The 12,602-nt window shown below is 58.8% G+C and overlaps 3 protein-coding genes across 4 annotated transcripts; 2 read left to right on the top strand and 1 right to left on the bottom strand.

Moving 5' to 3' along the window:
* Nucleotides 1-14: 14 nt before the first annotated feature.
* On the top strand, nucleotides 15-5,022 carry IGBP1 (immunoglobulin binding protein 1). 2 transcript variants are annotated; one of them, XM_084293813.1, is made up of 6 exons: nucleotides 15-214; nucleotides 290-619; nucleotides 1,743-1,938; nucleotides 2,953-3,038; nucleotides 4,101-4,213; nucleotides 4,473-5,022. In XM_084293813.1, the coding sequence occupies exons 1-6, from the start codon at nucleotides 27-29 to the stop codon at nucleotides 4,616-4,618; spliced, it is 1,059 nt and encodes a 352-aa protein (XP_084149939.1). In that variant the 5' UTR covers nucleotides 15-26; the 3' UTR covers nucleotides 4,619-5,022. The 2 variants fall into 2 exon arrangements, with proteins under 2 accessions (XP_084149939.1, XP_084149938.1); XM_084293812.1 differs by having other exon boundaries at nucleotides 4,470-5,022.
* A 1,778-nt stretch (nucleotides 5,023-6,800) lies between these two features.
* On the top strand, nucleotides 6,801-9,786 carry LOC311213981 (diacylglycerol O-acyltransferase 2-like; the record flags this gene model as incomplete). Its single annotated transcript, XM_084294336.1, has 8 exons — nucleotides 6,801-6,840; nucleotides 7,978-8,106; nucleotides 8,184-8,291; nucleotides 8,441-8,511; nucleotides 8,679-8,883; nucleotides 9,029-9,203; nucleotides 9,277-9,479; nucleotides 9,632-9,786. The coding sequence occupies 8 exons, from the start codon at nucleotides 6,801-6,803 to the stop codon at nucleotides 9,784-9,786; spliced, it is 1,086 nt and encodes a 361-aa protein (XP_084150462.1).
* A 1,331-nt stretch (nucleotides 9,787-11,117) lies between these two features.
* Nucleotides 11,118-12,251, bottom strand: P2RY4 (pyrimidinergic receptor P2Y4; the record flags this gene model as incomplete). Its single annotated transcript, XM_084294282.1, has 1 exon — nucleotides 11,118-12,251. The coding sequence occupies one exon, from the start codon at nucleotides 12,249-12,251 to the stop codon at nucleotides 11,118-11,120; it is 1,134 nt and encodes a 377-aa protein (XP_084150408.1).
* Nucleotides 12,252-12,602: the final 351 nt, after the last annotated feature.

Genomic DNA, 12,602 nt, shown 5'->3' with positions numbered 1-12,602 from the left:
GGGGGAGGCTCGGAGCCGGGCCGGCAATGGCGGAGCTGCCCGGCGGCGGGGCGCGGCTGCCGGAGCTGCTGGCCACGGGCTGGCGGCTGTGGGAGGAGGTGGATGCCGGCACCGAGCCGTCCTCGGGGGCTCCGGCCGTGCAGGAGAAGGTGCGGCAGGGGCTGGGCGCGCTGCGGCAGGCGGCCGCTATGGTGGCGGAGCTGGAGCTCTTCAGGTGAGGAGGCGGCGGGGACGGGGCTGGCGGCGGGAGGCTGAAACGGGGGCTTGACGCCGGGGCTGTGCCTTGCAGCGAGAACGAGGAGCTGGACGAGGTGGCGTCGGCCGACCTGAGGTACCTGGCGGTGCCCGCCCTGCTGGGCGCCCTCACCCTGCGGCAGGTGGACGCCAGCCGCCGGCGGGAGCACCTGGAGGCGGCCCGGGCCCATTTCTGCCGCTTCCTGCAGCTCTGCCGGGCCTACGGGCTCAGCGCCGCCCCGCCGCCCGCCGCCCCCGCCGCCCCGGGGGCCGAGGAGGAGGAGGAGGAGGAGGAGAAGGAGGCCGGCAGCACCGGTGCCCGCGGCCCCGCCGCCCAGCGCAGCCTGCTGGCTATGGCCGCCGGCCGGCAGGCCAAGATCGAGAGGTGAGCAGGGCGAGGAGGCCGGGGCTGAACGCGGTTCAAGGCGTTCAAATGGGCCCTCAGTGGGCTGGGGTGGCCCGGGGGTCGTGGGGATGTGGCTGCGGCTGTGGTGGTGGCGCCCGGTCCTCAGAGAGGAGTCGCACTAAAGCTCCTCGCGGTCAGCTCCCTAATAACAACTGTGTGAAGCCGCCCAGGCTGGAAGCTTCCTCCAAATGTCCTCATCTGAGCTTTAATTCAGGGGCCGTCGATGCCCCTCCGTCATGTTTGGGATGAGGATTGTGGCAGGCAAACTGTTGCTTTGTGCGGTGACACTGACAGGCCCAAGGTGGCCTTGAGAACGCTTTAAATTGCATAAATACCAAAACGCAGTTTCTGTCCTAAAAGTAACCCAGGTGGGATGAATTTGGGGTAGCAGGATATGTTGTGGGGCGGTGCAGCACGGGCAGCCTGGCACTGTGCATGAGGCAGGTCTGGGTGTGCTCACCTCACACTGCCAGCCCTGCCATCAGCAGGTTCCTACCTGACCTGACTGCAGAGCGAGGCGTTGCAATTATGTCAGCTCCCAGTGAAAAGCAGAGGCAGCAAGATCACCGTTTTCTGACAGCCTGGATCCTCACGCCGGCTCCAGAGCTCTCGTCTCTGCTGCCCTTCTCAGTGGCTGTCTGCAGAGAGTTTGCCCTGCTGCCAACAGCCCAGAAGGGAGTGGTTTGCTTTGCCCCTCAGCAGCACAGGCAGATGCTCGCGTACTTAAGATGTATTTTTAAGGGTTCTCTGTGGAGTTATTGAGCATGAGTCTGTTTTATAGAACAACGCTTGTGTGCTGTGTCCTTTCTCTTGGATGCCCTCTGTGTCAGCAATCCTCAGCTGGGATTGCTGGCCTCTTAGCACAAAGAAAATAATTGGGAGGGGCCCTGTCTTTAAATTTAAATTGTCTTCCTAAAACTTCCTAACAATAGGAGCTTCGTAAATTAGATCAGTAAGTCATCAGAACCTACCTTTCTGTATGCAACTTTCATTTGAAACACGTGAAAGTATCTTAAAGCTCTTACACAGACTTAAGCACTGTATCTGGGCCATGCTAGAGAAAGTTTACCGAAATTATGTCCTTTAATTCTCTTTGAGCCAGGTACAAGCAGAAGAAGGAGCTGGAGAACAGGCTGGCCTCTATGAGAACCTTTGTGGACAGTGGGCAGGCAGATGAGGATCAGATACGGGAATTCTACCTACTGCAAATCCAGAAATGGGTCAACATCAGCTTTGAGGAAATCGAGAGCATTGACCATGAAATGGTAATCCTGAGGAACAGAGATGCAGCGAAACAGGTATGAGATCTCTCTATCTGCAGGTCCTGTGAACTCTGCATGGTTAGACCTGATGACAGACACTGTCGTGGGTAAATGAACCTCAGAGCAATTCATTAGCAGAGTTTCCTAAGTTTTGTGCTGTGAATTCCAGGTTAAAGTCTAGCTTATGCACAATATAAATGGACAGGGCGTGGTTTGGTTCCGAACAGCCAGTGGTCTGATTGTTGCATTAGTGCCTGTCTGGTGCTATCGCACGTCCTAGACAGTCACAGCGTGTAAAATGCTCGAGCACTGAACATCAGAGCTGAACTGATCTGTGTGCAGAGGCTTTTCTCCGCTTTGCTGGGTTGTGCCAGACCCTTAACTCTAAAGAACTAAATACATTTGTCATTTAAAACAAGACCCTGGTGATTTTTTTCTTTCAAGCCTACACTTCTAGCCTACAGAACATCGTGATGTTACAGAAAAAACATGCCCGTTCAGTATGAGGAAAACAAACCTTGTGTGGCACAGTGTTTCTGGGCTTTATGCTTCTCACCTAGAACATCTGTCTAGAATTAAAAAATTAATAATATTGTGCCTAAGTGTACCATAGTGCAGCTTTGCTGGCACGGCTGGTTTGTGCAATTCATTACTGGCATTGCAGAGCTCTGCTCTTCTGTAGTGCCCTGGGTGATATCTTCGTGAATGATGAGCTCTACTTGCTTCAGAGTGCACTGTGTTTGATCCATGGAAAAAATAAGCTGTATTTCATGCTTTGATCTGAGCTGATCTGGTTTAGCTCTGTCAGCTTTCTGCTTTGATCGGAACGGGTGTAACAAAGGCACAAAGAGAAGTGATTTGTGGAAGCTCACAGATGGAGTTCATGATTTAAACTGGATTAAGGGCTGAATTGTCCGTCTTGGGGCATTGCTGTGACAGCAGAGGCATCTCTTTTCTACAAGACCCTTAGTAACTTGTCTGGGGGGTGGGAAGCCAAGAAGGGGACTCTTATCTACGTGATTATTTTGTGACTCTTGTTTGCGATTTCAGTCTTCAGCACCACCTCATGGTACTTCCCGGCAAGTCAGAGCTCCACTGAAACCTTTCATTCTTACCCGGGACGTTGTTCAGTCTAAGTATGTTTGTTTTTGCTTACTTTAACGTGGTGTGATGCAGCACTCTGTTCCTACGTCAAACCCAAGATACTCTTTCAAAGGCAGAAGCACAGTCGTTATCGTCAGGCAGCGTGTCACCGAGACTGCATGTGTTGTGCATCTGGGCAGGGGACGGGGAAACTTCTAACACGTTTCTTCCACTTTCTGTCATTTCTTCTGTTACCAGCATGCTTCAGAGTCTCAGCTAATGCTGGTTGTTCTGTTGGGATGGCAGAAGAGGAGACCGTACTGAAGTATTACTGCGTTAGTTTATAGGCCCTGTGCTTGCTGTTTAGTAAGCTGTGGAAGAGGCAAGGCTTCTCTGCCCCTCTAACCTCGATGTGATATAACAGGATTGTTCTTTGCTCTTTAAAAATAAAGAGCATGACATAGAAAAGCACATGCAGTCACTTAATCTAATACAAACTGTGGAGGATTTTGGTGGGTTGAAATTAGTCATCTTTGGGGCTGAGAAGCTGTGGTACCTGCCTGGCCACCAGTTGCAATAGCCTGTTACTTAAATTTTTTTACCATAGGGCTTTCCGTAGGGTAACAAGATCTCAGCACCTCATGGTGCTATGAGATTCTTGCAGGTGATACAGCAGCTAAACCACAAAGTGGGCTAGAAAACAGATTTCTTGTGGTTTTGACATTATCTGACTTGAGGGTTACAGATACCTCTTTAGCTAAGCTGTGCCTGATTCAGTTCTCGGTGTCCTCATGGGCAAGCTGAGCCAGCGGACAGCATTCTTCTAGGGATTGGACAAATATTTCGAGATCTTTGGAACAAAGCAGTCCTTGCCTTTCTCTAAAGCAGCAGAATTAACTCCTGCAGTGCTATCCTGGCTGTGTTACTGAGCAGTCTGCTGCTGAAGGCCCAGACTGTGGAAATACCCTCCTTGGGCAAAGTCTTCTTGGTAACACGCCTCGTGTTATCGATACAAATTGGGGATCTACGGGGTAGTTCTGTGCGCTGTTATTGGTGTTTCTGCAATTCATACAGGACGTGAAGTGCCTTCCTCGACCCTCTCTCTCTTCCTGCAGGGTGTTTGGTGCTGGCTATCCTAGCCTCCCGACTATGACCGTAAATGATTGGTATGACCAGCGCAGGAGGGAAGAAGCAATGCATGGTCCGAGTGCACCTCAGAAGCCATCAGGTAAGGAGAGGTAGGGCAAAAATGGAAATAGAGAATTTGTGAACCCTCTTGAGGAGAATGGTGAGTGGGGGATGTGCTCAGGGTGTAAAATACCCTCTGGCTTTCTCCACTAGGCTTCAGGATAAATGGATTGCTTGGCTGCTCCTTGGCATTTCCTGCGTTGTCTAGGCTGACTCCAGGAGGGATTCTCTTTGGAGACCCCGACTTGTCATTTCCCATTGTCTTACTGTCCCTTGCTCTTGTTCTTGACCTTCAGCAGATACAGCTGATGAAGAGTTGCAGAAGCAGCAGCAGGAGAAAAAGGAGGAGGAGGACGATGAGGAAGCTCTTAAAAAAGCTCGAGACTGGGATGACTGGAAAGATACACACCCGAGAGGCTACGGCAATCGGCAGAACATGGGCTGATGCTGTGGCAGCAGAGAGAGCAGGGCCATGGAAATCCTGTCAGAATTGCCTGTGTCTTGGCGATATAGGAATAAATGCACTGTACATATGCAGAGGTGTCCTTGGCTTCTCTGGGAGTCACTGGAGTCGGAGGAGTAAACACGACAATTTGCTTTGGTTTACATGAAATGTCAGACTGAGAGCGAGCTCGTCATGGGCAGTGGCACCGCAGAGCTCCTGTCAGCGGGGCGCTGTCTGAGGGGCCAGACTGCCTCTGCTCTCCCAGTCAGAGGAAGTCCTTGAAAGAAAAGTACATGCATTTGGAAACTTCTCTTTGTATTGTTGGTGGATGTATTTATTTTTTTTTTCCTCTATATTTTAGACTAAATAAAATCTCTTGTTCTGCCTAGTTCTTGCTGTGAAAATCCCTTGGTTTTTTTTTTTTTTTTTTTTTTTTTTTTGTTGTTCCTTTCAGAGAAAATGTGCAGGGCTGGTTGCTGGGAGTTGGGGGTGGCAAATGTCAGATGGCCTCTTAGTTTGGCCAGGGCTACTGGTGGCCTTTCCACAGCCTCATCATCCCCAGGCTGGCAGAATGAAGGGTTTGGGAGCTTTGGGGAGCTTTGTGTTTAGCAGCGCAGATATTTTAAGGGCAAAGTGTTAAAATGCTGGTAGTACACATAGTACAGATACCTTAATATAAATGTTTGTCCCTTTGCTTGGTGTGGTGGGGTTTGTGCAGCTGTAGATGTGTTGTGTAGGTACGCGTGGTGGTGTGGGTGTGCTTGGGACCCTCGTGGAGTGCTGCAGGGACCAACGCTGGGACCAGCAGCGCCATTTTCAGAAGAGCAGTGCGCTGGTGGTCAGCGTGCTCTGCAATCTGCTTATGGGATGAACCTGAAGGGGTGAAAACTGTGTCTGCAGTCCTCCAAACAAGCTTAAATTGCAGCTGGTGCTGCTCCTCGACTGACTGGGAAGAGAGAACGTGACGGCCGTGCTCTACCTGCGCCCATCCAGAGAGTGGCACTGCCATTGCCGGGTGAGCAACGGAGGAACTGCTGCTGGGGGCTCTGTGCCTGCGGGCTGTGGGCCAGCAGCTGCCGGTGAGATTGTTCTAAACCTGTTAAAAATGCAAGGAACACTAAAAATGGAAAGCACTCAGCTTTTTTTTTCCTTCATATTAGCATGATTCAGGCACACCTGAGCAGCCAGCTGGACAGAGGAGAGCTTAGACATTTAGACACAGCCACGGAGCCATCCCAGCTGCTCTTGAGTTCCCTCAGCGATGCTGAATGTCGCTTGCAGTGGATGGCGTTGCCCCTTTTTTTCCAGATATCGTTTCTCTGATCTACTAGAAAAGATCATGTGGGTGTGTTTGTTTGTTTGTTTGTTTTTCCTTGTGGGTTCTGCACCTTCCAAAACATTTTTTTTTTTTTTCTTTAATAATGAGCATTCTTACGCATCAATTTACCCTTCCTACATTTGCTGTTAGCCTGCTCTTCCCAGCAAGTCCTTCTGTGAAGGCAGCTCCTAAGATGCAGCTCTGCTGGGTGAGATCCCGCATTTCCTCCCTGTCCCTTTGCTGTTGGCCTGGAGCCCCATCTCAGGGCTGCTTCTGCTGCTTTTGCTTCTTTTTTCTTCACTCTTTTTGAACTGTCTCTCTCCTATTTTTTTTTGCTTTATTTACCCCCAACCCCTCTAGTCTCACCTGCCTGTTTTCCAGCCAGAGCCACGGCCCGCCGTGACGGCTGTTTGGTGAGCTGCTGCAGAAGGTTGTGTCCCCAGGCACCTCGCCAGCCTGCCAGACCCCACAGAGCACAGGGGGGACGTTTTGGGGCGTCCCTCGAGGGCGTCACACCGTCGGAGCGTGGCGGCGGTTTGTGAAATACCCACGGCACGGACGCTACCATTCCCTGGGGGACGGCGGCTGCCGGCACCAACGAGGAGCCCTGCTAATTGTGCAGGTCCAAGCTGCCTTTTTTTGGGGCTCCTCGGTGCTCTGCGTGGCTTCTCCTCCTCCCACAGACCCCAGGATTTGTCCTGGCCCCTCCGTCTGGCTCTGCTCCGCTCCCCTCCGTGCGTGCAGCCTCCCTCGGCTCGGCCGGGGCGGTCACCGAGGCTGGACCAGCGATCAATCGCCGCTGGGATTTCCAAACTCGCCTTTTAACCTGCTGAGCTGGGCTCTGGAGCAGAGCTCCCCGCCACCATGAAAACGATCATCACAGCCTGCTCCCAAAATCTGAGCGGTAAGAAATACCCGAAGCGTGTCTGAGGGCTCCTCACGCTCTGGTGCTGTATCAGCTCCTTGCTGTCACTGTTGGCTCTTTGCTTTCGACTGCTCGGGGGGAAGGGGGGCGTTTGGGGCAGTTTGGGGTTAGTGGCACCAGAGGAAAGCACAAAGTTGCTCAACGGGAGTGGGATTTCTGCAGTTAATGCTGACCATGCGGTAGGAAACGTTCCTCCTGTGAGATGCTGCGAATTCTCCTCCGGGTCCCCACGGAGGCCAAAATCCTTGGAGGAGGCTCCGGGGGTATCTGGGGACTGGCACAGTTGCTGGGCTCAGTCGATGGTTTTCGTTGTGTGGCCTTGGAGATTCGTGGAGTGCTTGGGGTGCGGGGAGGCGGCATGAAAACGTCTAAAAACGCAACTTTTGGGTCGGCACAGCTGGGCCGGGCAGAGCTGTGTCCTCACTGTAAACATCACAGGGCTTGGGCAAGTTAAAACCACGGGGCTGGAGGATTTCTGGGGATGTGGTGGAGGAGCAGGGGGGTGTTCGGAGTGGGGCCAGCGCTTTGGGAAGAGGGAAGCCCATCCTTCCCCGCTGGGGCTGGCTCTGGCCTTCTGTTCGTCCCAGTTGCCCCACTGGTGGTTGGGTTTGAACTGGGATGAGCTGAGCCTGCGCTGCCCGCTCCCCCCAGGGGCTGGTGGCCGGCCTGGATGGGGACAGCTCCGTCCCCCCCCTCCTGCCCCGCTTGTCTCTTCTGAGAGATTTTGGGTTGTTTTCCCAAGCCCCGCTGCGTGCCGTTGAGGCGCTCTCCGGACCTTTGCCCATCAGGACAGGCGCCTCGGGCCCGTTTCGGGGAGGAGGGATGGGGCCGTGCAGTGGAGTTTGGATCCTGGCACCCCGCCGGGGTTTGTTAATGGTTCACCAGGGCCAGCCGGAGCGAGCGGGGCCGCGCTGGCCCCGCGGGGGCTTGGTGCTGGGGACGGCCACCCCTCCCCTGCCTCACCCCTCGCCGCTGTCCTTGGCACTGCTGGGGGGTGGATTTTGGCCTCGGGGCTGGGCATCCCCCAGCCCATCCAGCATCCATTGGACCGGGGCCACCCCCAGCTCGGTGTCTCCGCACCGGGGTGGCCACTTCTGAGCCGTCCCGTCCCCGCAGGCAGCCGTGCCAGCCTCCTGGCCACCCTGCGCACCCTGCTCGCCGTGCCCTGGCCCTCGCAGCGGGACGTGCGCGCCTGGCTCCAGCTCCTGGCCGTGCTGCAGTGGGTGCTCAGCTTCCTGCTGCTGGGTGAGTGGGGCCACGGGGGGCGGCGGGGGCGGCCAGGCACCGGCTCACCCATCCTCATCCCCGTCCCCGTCCTGCAGGCACCGTCAGCCTGCTGCTGCTCGTCTACCTGGTCTTCACCAGCTTCTGGCCCATCTCCGCGCTCTACCTGGCCTGGGTCATCTTTGACTGGGACACGCCGGAGAAAGGTACGGAGGGATGGGGCACCCCCGTTTCTCAGCGCAGCAAACAGGCCAAAAAAATGGCAGAAGGAGGGATGCAGCGGGTCTACGTGGATTATTTAGCAGTCAGCTTGTTGTGATGGGCTTTACTTACCCTGTCCATCTATGGTTTGCAGGTGGCAGGAGGCTGCCGTGCTTGCGGAGATGGCCGGTGTGGAGGCACTTTCGGGATTATTTCCCCGTGAAGGTACGGAGCGGGGTGCCGGGTGGGGATGCCCACACCCAAAAGGAGGCACCGGGATGCCCGTGCCGGGCCAGGCTCCTTGTTCCACGTGTCCCCTGCTTGCAGCACGCGGTGCTGCCGTGGGGACCGATCCTGGTGCCCCCTGCCCCAGCCCCGTTTTGCCCCCGCAGCTGGTGAAGACGCACGAGCTGTCCCCCAGCCACAACTACATCATCGGCTCCCACCCCCACGGCATCCTCTGCGTCGGCGCCTTCTGCAACTTCGTCACGGGCTCCACCGGCTTCGCCGAGATGTTCCCGGGCATCCGGCCCTCCCTCACCACCCTGGCTGGAAATTTCCGCCTGCCCCTCTTCAGGGAGTACCTGATGAGCGGGGGTGAGCGGGGGCGGCACCCGCGGGCAGGGGGGCTCCCCTGAGGTCTCTCCCGCAGCAGGGGGACCCCTTTGCCCTTTGGGGTCCCTCGCGGGGTCCCCGTCCCCGCGGCGTTGCGCTCAGCTCAGCGCTGCCCTCCCCGCTGCAGGCTTGTGCCCCGTGACGCGCCGTGCCATCGGGTACCTGCTCTCCAAGAATGGCACCGGCAACGCCGTGGCCATCGTCATCGGCGGCGCGGCCGAGTCGCTCTCCTGCCGGCCCGGCATCACCACGCTCATCCTGAAGAACCGCAAGGGCTTCGTCCGCATGGCCCTGCAGCACGGGTGAGCACGGGCGCCGCCGGCGGGGAGCGGGGTCCCCGGTGTCCCCTCACCTCGTGCCACCTCCCCTCCGCAGGGCCTACCTCGTCCCCTCCTTCTCCTTCGGGGAGAACGACCTGTTCCGCCAGGTGGTCTTTGAGGAGGGCAGCTGGATGAGGAGCATCCAGCAGCGCTTCCAGAAGATGATGGGCTTTGCCCCCTGCGTCTTCTACGGCAGGGGCCTCACCTCCGTGCGGTCCCGGGGCTTCCTGCCCTACGCCCGGCCCATCACCACCGTGGGTGAGCACCTCCGGCGGGTTTGAGGGCGCGGGGAGGAGGAGGAGGAGGAGGAAGAGGATGCCCCGGGTGGTGTTGGAAGGCACAGCCCAGCTCGTGGCCCCGATGAGCTGGGCGCTGCCCCGCGATCTGAGCGGGTTCCCCCTTCCCGGCAGTGGGCGAGCCGGTGACGGTGCCCAAGATCGAGGACCCGAGCCGCGAGACGGTGGACATGTACCACGAGCTCTACGTCCGCTCCCTGCTCAAGCTCTTCAACGAGAACAAGACCAAGTACGGGCTGTCGGAGGCGGACGAGCTGCGCATCGTGTGAGCGCGGCGGGCGCCGCCGGGTGGGGGGCTCGGCCACCCCCCGGCGCACGGGGGACACGCGGGGACGCGGGGCTGCTGCGTGGCCCTGCGGCTCCCCCTCCTCCCCTTCCTCCCGTGGCACCCGAAGGCTGGCGAGGACCCGTGGGGGTGAGAGCCGGCGGTGGGCACGGTCCCCCCACGCCGACCAGGAGGCCGTGAGCGGAGGGAGGGGACGGGGTGGCGTGAGGAAGAGGAAGGAGCTCCCGGGGGTGGCTTCCCCATGGGGGGCAGGAGCAGGCTGGGGAGATGTCCCCCCGTGGAGGGGGGGAACGCCCGGGCTTGGGGACGGGTGGCAGTGACCTCGGCACGGCCGGGTGCGTTCCCTAATACAAATTTCCACCCCCTCCCTGCGTCCTGCTGGTGCTGGGGGTGCCACATCGGACAGGGCACAGCGCTGGGATGTGTGGGCATTAAGGGGGGGGCTTTGTGGCACTGCAGGTGCCAGGGGGACAGCACAGGGGGGACACCCTGAGGATGCTCTGGGCTTCCTTTCCCCGTGCTTGGGGAGGACCGGGGGGGCCGTGGGAGGGCAGGGACAGCCCCGTCTCTCCCTGTCCCATCCCAGGCTGCCGTGGGAGTCACCAGCGCTGATAACCATCTCCAGCCTGCTCCTCTTTACGCAGGCACCTGGTTAAACAAAGGCTCTGGGCAAACATTTGGAAAGCAAACACCCGTAAAGGCAGATTCCCCAGGAGTCCTTCGCCACCTGTCCCTCGTCACGGCAGTGCCACCCCCTCCAGCAGCCTGGGGCCGTGCCGCTGCCCCCTCGCCGCAGCCACCCCATCCCTCCTCCTTCTGGCACGGGGAGGACCACGGCACGATGTGGAGAGGGGGAAGGTGCTTTATTGGGGTCATGAGCAGCAGGGCCCCTCACCGCCTCCCTCCCCAGCCTTCCCCAAGGGTCCCCAACACAGGGACCACGCAGGGCAGCAGCAGTGGGAGGCTCAACCCCCAGCCCCATCCCCTGGCAGCATTGGGCTGAGTGGCAAAGGCTCAAGGAAGACCCCAGCCAGGTCCGTGGCCACCGCCCCGGCTGTCCATGTGTCACTAACCCCAGAGGCAGGGGTGCTCCTTCTCTGTCCCCAAAATCAGCCTGGCCCCTGCAGGCTGCCACCGAGCAGACCAGGAGGGCCACGTGTGCCATCTTCCCGGTGACCTGTCCATCCTCGTGTGTCCCCAGGACCGCCGTGGGGTGGGACGTGCCCCACAGCTGCCCACCCCTGGGCCTGCAGTCAGTACTCCGGGCAGATCTGGGGGGACCGGGGGTCCCACGCAGCGCTCCCCCGTCCCCCCTCACCGCCCTCCTCCGCTCCCCGCCGTCCCCATCCCTCGGGGGTCGCCGGTGCAGCAGCTGCCCCCCACGCTGCTCTCCACCGAGGGGGACACCAGGGCCAGGAGCGAGGTGGGCGCGGGCCGGGGGCGCTGGGCTGCCCCCCGGCGCAGCCTCCCCCGGTACTTGTCCCCCGCCATGAAGTACAGGATGGGGTCCAGGCAGCTGTTGATGCTGGCCAGGGGCCTCGTGATCTTGTAGGTGAAGTTGATGATGTTGAGGGTCTGGCAGTCGGCTTGGAAGTAGCGGGAGGTGTAGTAGAGGGTGCGGGTGATGTGGAAGGGCACGAAGCAGAGGGCGAAGACGGTGAGGACGATGATGATCATCTTGATGGAGCGCTGCTTGAAGGAGGGCACGCGGGGGCCGGGGCTGGAGAAGCTGGGCTTGCAGAGCCGCTTGGCCATCAGGCAGTAGCAGACGACGATCACCAGGAAGGGGACGCCGAAGAGGAGGGCCATGACGGAGGAGCTGTAGTGCACGTAGTGGTCGAACTCCTCGGGCTTGGTGGTGTCGTGGCACAGCGTGCTGTTGCCCTTGGAGCTGGTGGTGACGAAGACGAGGTTGGGGATGAGGCAGACGGTGACGACCAGCCAGGCGCCCACGCAGATGAGGCGGGCGTGCTTGGTCTTCACCCACTTGAGGGAGCGGATGGGGTGGCAGATGCCCATGTAGCGGTGCACGCTGATGCAGGTGAGGAAGAGGATGCTGCTGTAGAGGTTGGCGTAGAAGAGGAAGCGCACGATCTTGCAGAGCGCCTTCCCGAAGGGCCAGTTGTTGCGGTCGGCGTAGTAGTAGACCAGGGTGGGGAGGGAGAGGACGTAGAGCGTGTCGGAGACGGCCAGGTTGAACATGTAGGTGGTGGTGGCGTTCCAGGGCCTCATCCTGGAGACGAAAATCCAGATGGCCCAGCTGTTGAGGGGCAGCCCCACCACCAGGACGATGCCGTAGGAGATGGGCAGCAGGATGAACTTGAACTCCTCGTTGAAGACGCACTTGGCCTCCTCCGCCGCCGCTGCCGCCGTGCCATTCCCTCCCGGCCAGGCCGTTGGGGTCGGTGTCCACAGGGCAACTGGGAACATCCTCGCTGGGACTGCCATGCTCTCCCGGCCGGAGCTGGGGGAGCAGTTAATAACCACACGTTAGCTGCTGATCCCGGCCCATTGTCAGGCACAAAAAGCAGGGGGAAGGCGGCCAAAGACGCCAGATTTTTTTCCCCCCCTCCAGGAGCTCCGGCCACTTTGATGCCATCTCTGGTTTTTCTCAGCTCCGGGCGCGGAGCCTGACACGTCCTCCCCTTCGGAGCCCCCCCAGTGACACCCGCGGACCGTCCCTCGGAGCGGCGCGCCGTGACACCCGCGCCGCGCGGAGCCGGGCAGGGCGCCCGGGCCCGGCCAGCAGACCCGCGGCGCGGCGAACAATGAGGCCTTGATGAGCACCAGCAGCCCCGC

This window comes from Netta rufina, assembly GCF_964035555.1.
Source record: "Netta rufina genome assembly, chromosome: 12".
NCBI lineage: Eukaryota > Metazoa > Chordata > Aves > Anseriformes > Anatidae > Netta > Netta rufina.
The sequence above is the reverse complement of the archived record's forward strand: the minus strand, read 5'-3'. Positions and strand labels throughout refer to the sequence as shown.

What these genes read in the sequence shown, in the direction of transcription:
- IGBP1 (XM_084293812.1), top strand. Translation starts at nt 27, where the DNA reads ATGGCGGAGCTGCCCGGCGGCGGGGCGCGGCTGCCGGAGCTGCTGGCC. An exon ending in ACAGAGATGCAGCGAAACAG is followed by an intron (nt 1,939 to 2,952) that starts GTATGAGATCTC and finishes TTGCGATTTCAG; the next exon opens with TCTTCAGCACCACCTCATGG. An exon ending in CGGGACGTTGTTCAGTCTAA is followed by an intron (nt 3,039 to 4,100) that starts GTATGTTTGTTT and finishes CTCTTCCTGCAG; the next exon opens with GGTGTTTGGTGCTGGCTATC.